At 56.8% G+C, this 9,114-nt stretch overlaps 1 protein-coding gene across 1 annotated transcript; it reads left to right on the top strand.

The window, feature by feature from the left end:
• Positions 1-1,048: 1,048 nt before the first annotated feature.
• CNP (2',3'-cyclic nucleotide 3' phosphodiesterase) lies at positions 1,049-8,000 on the top strand. Its single transcript, XM_061176153.1, has 4 exons — positions 1,049-1,154; positions 2,433-3,102; positions 5,120-5,259; positions 6,486-8,000. The coding sequence occupies exons 1-4, from the start codon at positions 1,152-1,154 to the stop codon at positions 6,933-6,935; spliced, it is 1,263 nt and encodes a 420-aa protein (XP_061032136.1). The 5' UTR covers positions 1,049-1,151; the 3' UTR covers positions 6,936-8,000.
• Positions 8,001-9,114: the final 1,114 nt, after the last annotated feature.

Genomic DNA, 9,114 nt, shown 5'->3' with positions numbered 1-9,114 from the left:
ACTGTGGGAGGCTTTCTGGAAGAAATAAGGATGGGACAGCCTCAGCCATCACACAATGAGGGAGACCTACTTGTAAACCCCTAAGCCTTGAAAACAGAATGAAGTGCACGCTGGCACTGGTGGGGCTCTAGGAGCCCAGAGGGAGAAGGAAGGTGTCTGCCCAAGAACAGGGAGCAGCTGAGAGTAGGAGCTGCGGCTGGACCCACCTGCGCCACCCCAGGGCCGGGTGGTACAGTCAAGTAAACCAGGCTCCTCCAGCTTGTCTCCTCCTCTGTATAACGAGTACCTGCCTCAGTGATTGGTGTAAAGATTATATGGGTGCTTAGCACAGCACCTGGTGCACAGGAAGCTCTTGAATACCCACCCACTGAGCTTTCAGTGGTTTCACAGAGGGGGTGGCTGAGCAGCTGAGGACGCGAGTTAGGATTTCATTACATTATTCATCTATCCCTTTGGCCACTGCCATCCTAGTCCCGTCTCCATAATTCCTGAAACGGCTGTGGTTGGTTGGGGCAGAGGCTGGGACCTGCCGGACTAGGGGGAGGCAAGTGAGGCATTTCAGATGCAACTTTTAAGGAACGTAGGGCCAAAAAACTCAATAAGGAAGAGAAAGTATTTTAACGCAATACTGTAAAAAAAAAAAATTAATGCAAAACCCGATGATGAGTAAAATATCAAAATTTAAAATAGAGACAGGATTCGACCTTGTACTTGCACGACCCTGCCTCCGTCTTCTCAACCTAATCTCGGCGCGGGACCCGGGAGGGGTGACTGCCTGCCTCTTCAAGGAGTTCATCGTTACCTTGTACAAGAAGAAGAGGCCGCACAAGCCCTCCGCTCCCCACCCCCCAGCCTCCGCCGCCGCACAGGTGCCTCGAAGCCCAGGTGCCCCATGCGGCGGGCGTGCGGGCTGGCGGCCGGCAGCACGGCTGCCCCGCCCCAGCGCCGAGTCAGTTTCGGGTTTCGACTCGCCGCGCCTGCGCAAAGGGGGCCGGGCTCGGCCCACCCGGGGCCCGCCCGCGCGCGCTCCGCCCCCGGGCTATGTAAGGCGGTCCCCAGTAGGGTCGCGTCACCGCTACACTCCGTGTCCCTCCGCGCAGGCGGGCGGCCCCGGAGAGCTGGTGCTGAGACGGCGGCGCCCCCTCCTCATCATGGTGAGTGGGCGCGGGAAGGCCGGGAGGGGAGCAAGCGGACCGGGCCGGGGTGGCACCATAACGGAAAACTGGAGTATTGGGGAGTTTGGGAGAGGAAGTGGCATGCAAATGAGGACCCGAGGTTCCGGAGTTGAGTCGGGGCTTTCTTGGCTGTCCGGTACAGGCCTGAGGTAGGGGTGATGCTGGGAGAGTGGGGAGTGGGGACGGCGCTGGAGGAGGAAGGGAACCGCTCTGCAGAAGGTGCTGCCCCGGAGCAGACCCGGCTGGCGGGTGGGCCGGGGTAGCGTGCTCTGGGCCCGCGCTGGGCTGGCGTTCAGCGCCCTCCCCTGCCCAGGGCCTTGTCTGAGATAAATGTACGCCAGCTGAGCACTCAGGGTGCTGGCGGGAGGTGGGGCCTCCCGGTTTAGAGGAGAAGGCGCTGTACAGTGAAAACTATATTGTCACCTGTGGCTTTTAGCAGGCAGGAAAACAAGTGGCTCAGAGAGGTGCTGCTGACGCACAGCAAGGGGTGAGCAGAGCTAGACCCTGGACGCGGGTGCCCTGAACCGCCCAGTCCTGGAGCAGGCACAAAGACCACGACTTTGTGGGGGGCCCAGGGCAGAGGAGGAGGAGGTGGCAGGCGTGCTGAATGAAGCCCTTTGTCTAGCGCTCTCCTGCCCTGCCCCCCGCCAGCCCTTCTGTGGGACCATTGTCCCCCCATCCCAGACAAGAGAGTATTATCTGTCGCTGGCATTGTTGGGGGAAGGGAGGCGGTCTTTGGGTGACCCTTCTCCACCCTCACCCTGCTCTGTGCCCTCAGGGCCACGGCCGCTGTGGCTTTGCCCAGACATAGAGCCCCCCACCTCCAAAGAGGTCATCCTTAATAAGTGCCAGGAATATAAAGTTAGGGTTCACTCCTAGAAATGCAGGCTTCAGGCCCTCCCCTGCACGCACTTCCAGCACCGTTTTCCTTTCGAGGTGGCAGCAGTGGGCGATCCTTGAGGGTAATCCTTGAGGCTACGGTTCTCACTAGAGGAAAGAGTTTGGGACCGCTCAGACAAGCATCCCTCTCCATCCTGCAAAGCCAGAAGCCGTTGGGTCTCAAGGACCGAGGAGAGACGGTCCAGCAACCCACGGCTTGGGACGGTGCCCAAGGCACCAGGGATGCCTGTCAATCAGGGCCGTAGCACCTGAGCCAGCTGGGGTTCCCGGTTAGAATGAGGCCAGAGACAAGGAGGCGAAGCTGGCGGGGTGGCCCCGAGTGACCTGGCTGATGTCTGTCTTCCCCTCCTCACACAGAATAGAGGCTTCTCCCGAAAGAGCCAAACGTTCCTGCCCAAGATCTTCTTCCGCAAAATGTCATCCTCAGGGGCCAAGGACAAGCCAGAGCTGCAGTTTCCCTTCCTGCAGGACGAGGAGACAGTGGCCACACTGCAGGAATGCAAGACGCTCTTCATCCTGCGCGGCCTGCCCGGGAGCGGCAAGTCCACGCTGGCCCGGGTCATCGTGGACAGGTACCGGGATGGCACCAAGATGGTGTCCGCCGACACCTACAAGATCACCCCCGGTGCCCGGGGGGCCTTCACCGATGAGTACAAGCAGCTGGACGAGGACCTGGCTGCTTACTGCCGCCGGGACGTCCGGGTCCTCGTGCTGGATGACACCAACCACGAGCGGGAGCGGCTGGAACAACTCTTTGAGATGGCCGACCAGTACCAGTACCAGGTGGTGCTGGTGGAGCCCAAGACGGCGTGGCGGCTGGACTGTGCCCAGCTCAAGGAGAAGAACCAGTGGCAGCTGTCGGCCGACGATCTGAAGAAGCTGAAGCCTGGGCTGGAGAAGGACTTCCTGCCGCTCTACTTCGGCTGGTTCCTGACCAAGAAGAGTTCCGAGGGCCTCCGCAAAGCCGGCCAGGCCTTCCTCGAGGAGCTGGGCAACCACAAGGCCTTCAAGAGGGAGCTGCGACACTGTAGGTGGCGGGGTGGGCGGGTGGGGGCAGTTAGCCTTATTCGTAAGCCCCTCTTGCTGGGCACGGGGTGCTGCGTGCACGGGACCATTGTTCTCAAAGCACTGGGGGAGGCAGGGGCCTCACCTGGTACCGGCAGAGGCCGCTTTGGGTGGTGGACGCTCCGTGGGTTATGGGAGAGGCGTTTGCCAGGCACCTTCCCTCTCACAGCACCCTTCCTCCTGCCCTCTGCTCCCCATCTGTGCTCTCCCAGCCTGGATCTAGGCCACTGACCCCGTCTCAGAGGTGGGAAAAACAAATTACTTACTGCCATAGCAGGAAGCACAGCAACATTTCGTAAAACCTTGGAGGGGGAATCTGGTCCGATGTTTTCAAACTCATTTTTAGCAGCAGAACTATTTTCTAGAATAGAATATGCCATGCAGCCCTAAGCTGCAGAAAAATTACAACTTGGACTATTGTGACTCCACTGGCGATGGTTCCCAGGCCTTGAGCTATCCAGCGCACCTCCTGTGGCGTCCCACAGCTCCAGAGAACAGTCTCCGTAGTCTAGCCCCTCGTTTTTGCAGATGGGAAAATGCCCAGAAGGGTTGCGGGGTTTGCCCAAAGCTGTAGTGAGAGCTCGACTCTGTTGCCTCTAGAGGGGCCTCCCCTTATTGGGTTGGACCAGGGTTCGCTCCTGCAGGGGCTGTTTGCTCCATAGAGAGGGGAGGTTTGGGATAGCGAAGGACCCTGGTGGCCCTCCTTCTCCAGTGGCCCATTGGGGAATATGTCACCCACTCCCACTAATCATCTGTTCTTCCTTTAACTCATTCCTAGTTCCCCCTGATTTTAGACTATCTTCATACTTGAAATATCCCCACCGTGTTTCTTTGCGTTGTCAGAGGTTATTTGTGCCGGTATAAGTTCTCAGAGAACTCTTAATCTCGGCTCCTAGAATTCGAATGCTGGGAAACCGGGGAACTGTGGTGCCTGCACCAGCCAGGCGTGAGCCCTGTACCTGTGAATAGCGTGACAGAGAAGCTCCCAAGGCAGGGCTACTAGTTAGAGCTGGTTCTGCCCTGGAGATTGCCTCTTGAGGCTGCTTTTACCATTAAAAACTGGGATCCTTTTGCCCAGGACACAGCAGGAGAAATGTAATGGGCCACAAACAAGGCCTGCCCTCAGAGTAGAGGTCTCCCTCCCCTGTGGAGGGTGAGCGACGTCCTTCACAGGGATTCAACCCTGGGGGTAAACAGGAAAAGCCTAGTGACTCTGAAGCTAGCCACAAGGCTTAGAGTCTAGAGATTGAAATCAGATACCCCAAGTCTCATCGAAACTACCAGCCACATAATGTCATCCTGTTATCTCCCAAGACCCTTCCTGCACCAGGCCCATTATAGGCTTTCTTCCACCAAACGAGGCTGTAAGCTACCTATTACTACAGTGACCAGGTAACTTCTTGTTCAAGTGGCCCCTGAGTGAAATGGGGCACGACTAATAGTTACCTAGGTGGTCTTGGGAAAACTGGGATGTGTGGTCACCCCCAGTTGTATTTGATTGACAGATTAGGGTCAATCACTTGCCCCAGGTCCACAGGCTTGGAAGTGGGCTGGATGTTAATTATGCTGTTTCTGGCTCCTTCCAGTATACCACACAGTTCCCAACCTCTTTTTTCTTTCTACCCCATTTTTCATGACCTGCTTCCCTCTTTTCAGATGTGTAGCTAGTGAAGTTCAGATTCCCTTGGCATATGCCACCTACCCCTGGGTTACAAGTGCCTTAGTTTTCACGTCTGGGTAAGAGACGTAAAAATCTGTAGAACGTAAAGCAGGGAACTTATATCAACACCTTTTCATAGCTCCAAAGTTGCTATTAATTTGACCAACTAATGAATGGTAGTGGATTGCTCAATTATAGTGGATTGCAAATTTATACCTAATGTCCGATTTTTTTCCTCTGCGTCTCCCATGGTCTTGGTGATAGATGTTGCAATGCCCCTGCTCTCCCGCCCTGACTGCCCCACTCTCTCTCCCTTCAGTTGTCTCTGGGGATGAGCCCAGGGAGAAGATTGAACTGGTCACCTACTTTGGGAAGAGACCCCCGGGCGTGCTGCACTGCACAACCAAGTTCTGTGACTATGGGAAGGCCGCTGGGGCAGACGAGTATGCCCAGCAGGATGTGAGTGCTCCTCGGGGACACCTGGCTGAGGTGGGGAGCGGGCAGGGTCTTCTGGAGAAGGGTACCGGCTCAAGGCAGGGACCACAAACCAGACAGCCTCTCAGGAAAAGAGGCGGCTCCATCCCCAGCTCGCCGGCAGCCTGTCTAGTGCCCCCCCAGGGCCTGCCCACCAGAGCCTGTTCCTTCTGCAGATGCGCAGAGAATGCTGGTCGGCAGCAGCTCCTGCTCTGGCCCCTAAGCCTGTGTTCAGTTCCAAAGGCTAGAAGTCCCTTACCCCCAGTCTGAGGCCTGGCTGTGCTCTGAAGTGGGGAGTGTCGATAGGGAGGCTTATTGGCTTAGGGGTACCAGCCCCGTCCCTGCCACACAGCCCGAGTCTCCCGCCCACAGCCTCTGACATGGGATCCTTAACCACCGGGCATGGCCGACTCCAGCCTCCTTCAGGTTGCCTTCACAGCAAGGCCGTCCCTGACCCTCTGCCAGCTCCCCCACTTCTCTGCCTAGGTTAACGCAGCCATTTTACTTGTTTATTCATTGGTCTCCTCCCACACGAATGGAAGCTCCCTGAGGGCAGCACTATTTACAGTGTGGTTCACCTTGTATCCCTAGCACCTACCACAGCTGCATGAATGCTTTCACTGCCATCCCTAACTGTTCATTCATTTAGCAATGTTTATTAAGCACCTGTTATGCACTAGACACTGTTAGGACCACGGGTTGTGAGCAAAATAGGGAAGATTTTATGGTCAAAATCGGAGAGATGGGCTTTTTCAGAGAATCAGATATAATGTAAGCCAAAGTGCATGGAGTAGATTTTGATCAAAGTCCTTTATTTCTGACCTCACCCCACCCTCCAGGATAGTGCCTGGATACCAGGGTGCTTTTACAGGGTGAGTCGAGTAGTAACGACAACAGCCCTTGCCAGGCTCTTCTTTAGTCCTCACGCTGAGGAAGGTTCTAGCCTCAGCTCTCTCTTACAGGTGAATGAGCCCTGAAGCTAGTGGGTGGGGAGCCCGGCCTGAGCTCGGGAAGCCTTGCGTCTCACGCCTGCTCTCTCCTGCCTCTCTGGCACCTTCATTTTTTCAAGCAGCCTGGACAGTGTCAGTGGAAAGACATCCTCCGAGCACATGGCCACGGATGTGGATGTCTGCGGGCTCTGCTCGGTGGCGCTCACTGTCCCTCTCTCGATGCCGCCACCTCCAGCTCAGTCCTCTGTCCTCTCTCCGTAGGTGGTGAAGAAATCCTACTGCAGGGCCTTCACGCTGACCATCTCTGCCCTCTTTGTGACACCCAAGACGACAGGAGCGCGGGTAGAGCTGAGCGAGCAGGAGCTGGCCTTGTGGCCGAACGACGTGGACAAGCTGTCCCCCTCTGACAGCCTGTCACGGGGCAGCCGCGCACACATCACCCTGGGCTGCGCGGGTGACGTGGAGGCCGTGCAGACGGGTGTTGACCTGCTAGAGATTGTGAAGCAGGAGAAGGGGGGTAACCGTGGCGAGGAGGTGGGTGAGCTCAGCCGGGGCAAGCTCTACTCCTTGGGCAGTGGGCGCTGGATGCTGAACCTGGCCAAGAAGATGGAGGTCAGGGCCATCTTCACGGGGTACTACGGGAAGGGCAAGGCCGTGCCCACACAGGGCGGCCGCAAGGGTGGCGCCTTTCAGTCCTGCACCATCATCTGAGTGTTCCCGGGCCACGGGCCCCCGCTCTTTACAAGGGAATGGGGAGGAGAGGGAAGCATCCCTCTGCTTGATTTTTGGTTTAAGATTTCTATTTTTTTTTTTTTTTTTTTTTTTTTTTTTTTTTTACTCAAAGTTAACCTTCTTGTAACTTTTTAAAAACTTGTAAAATAACTGCTCTTTTTTCCTGCCCACCCCCTTCCCCTCTAACGCTCAAGCTCTCAACACAAGGGGGTGGGTAGGCGCCATTCAGGAACCCAGACCATAGCTGACGAGGCTGGGCCGAGTTGGGCCTGGACCGGAGCCACGACCCCAAGCCCCGCTTACAGTTGCTGGGCCCCTAGGCCCACTGCCCCACACAGGGCCGGCTAGTGGGGAGGGACACCCCAGCGCTGCTCGTATTCGCGGGGTGGTCACCACAGCCACAGAAGACTAGTGGTGGATTTGAGACGGGACGATCCCTGGGCTTTGATCCCATTTCTTAATCAGTGTAGCCCCAGGAAGCCTGGGCCTATTTACCGGGGTAGAAAAGGGGTTTATACCTTCCACCTTTGGTCCTAAGTGCCTGTCCCCTCCTCCTCACACTGTAACTAGGTAACAGTTTGATACTAGGGAAGAAAAGAGAGTAAGCAGCAGCCACATCCCAGGCCAGCTACAGGGCTCACCCCAGGAAGCGGGTGGGCTGCCATCCTTCCAGGGGCATAGTTCTGCTGTGTGGATGGGGAGATCAGGGCCAGAGACAGCGCCTCGGTGGGAAAGCTCCAATCTTGCTGTCTGCCCAGCCCATTGTGCCTCCGCTAAAGGGGGTCAGTGGGTACCAAGAGCCAATGGAGTGGCCCCCAGCTGTTACGCGCCAAGCCCCACCCGGTGCCTCTGGGAAGGGGCTTTTAACATTGCTGCAGGTGCTGTGGTTCCTGGGGTGCCCTCCGCTGCCCTCTGCTCAGTAACAGGGCCTTGCTAATCGGGTTGTCACTCGACAGAAGTGCCCGGGATTTTAGTTACTATCCTGGCTTTGCCCAACCTCAGCAACTTGTAAGACTGATAATGAAATAAATCGTGTTAATCCTAGCTGCGTGCAGTCTCTCTCACCCTCTATGCCCAGCTCAGTCTTCCCTGGGGCAAGGGCAGGGTGCATTAGGACTGCCTTTGTCCCCCAGCTTGGGGCCATCGGTCCTGTCTCCCCTCTGCGGGCTGAGCACAGCTGTGGCGAGGCTGGGCAGTGGAACAGTGTTGGCTTTCATGAGGAGGCAGGAGGGAGAGAGGCTGGTCTTGGATGCACACAGGCAGCGGGAGTTGGCCGGTGTGAGGGACGTGGAGCACAGAGCTGCCACCCCCCAGCAACTGGGCACAGGCCCACAGGTATGCCTGCGTTCTCTAGGGAAGGCCACCTTCAGATCAGTGCCACTTCATACACAAGGGAAGAGCTGACTCTTCCAAGCCAACAGGGGCCTGGATGGCTACATGGGAACTTCCCAGGCCTAAGGCAGTCAGCATTTCACCGCGGCCTTGGCACTAAAGGGAGAAGACTGAAAAGAAAGGGGCAGAGGCTCAGATGGAAGAGACATAGCTATTCGGGCCAAGGTCTTTACCCAGCCATCTCTACTTACCAAAGCACCAAAAATCTGAGCTTCAGCCAAAGCTTCAAGTGTGTCTGCCTGAAACTGAGATTATTCACCACAAACACAAAGCTTGACCTGAACAGCATGACATATACCACTGCTTCCTCCTCCAGCTTGCCTCCCATCCAGGAAGGGACACCAGTGGAGAAGGCAAGGGGCGTTTGCTAAGAGTGGTGTTTCCAGCTGAGTGAGCTGATGTCAGCGCCCAGATCCCTGCGCCCAGGAGCTGCCTGTCCCACTTGGAAAGGGTCTGAGGGTCAAGAAGGCAGGATTTTGTCCTTGTCACCATCTCCCTCAAGCAGTGGGAACTCTGAGAGCCCGTGTAAACCTCTGAGTTAGCCCAGCCTGACACCTGGCACCCACTTTGGACACATGCAGCTTCTAGTGACTTCTGGTGGCCCTACCGTAAAATGTGTTCTCTGAACTCGCTGCCCCATGACTGGCATCAGGCTGGGCACGGTAGCATCCCCAGGGCCTGCTCAGCACTCCCGTGCTAAACTGATTTGGGGGCAGCCAGCACCCCACCTGCCCCCAGGTGCCCCCCACCCCTCGTGGGGTGGCTT

This window comes from Eubalaena glacialis, chromosome 19 (genome assembly GCF_028564815.1).
Source record: "Eubalaena glacialis isolate mEubGla1 chromosome 19, mEubGla1.1.hap2.+ XY, whole genome shotgun sequence".
Taxonomy (NCBI): domain Eukaryota; kingdom Metazoa; phylum Chordata; class Mammalia; order Artiodactyla; family Balaenidae; genus Eubalaena; species Eubalaena glacialis.
Note: the sequence above shows the minus strand (reverse complement) of the source record. Positions and strands in the feature narration are given on the sequence as shown.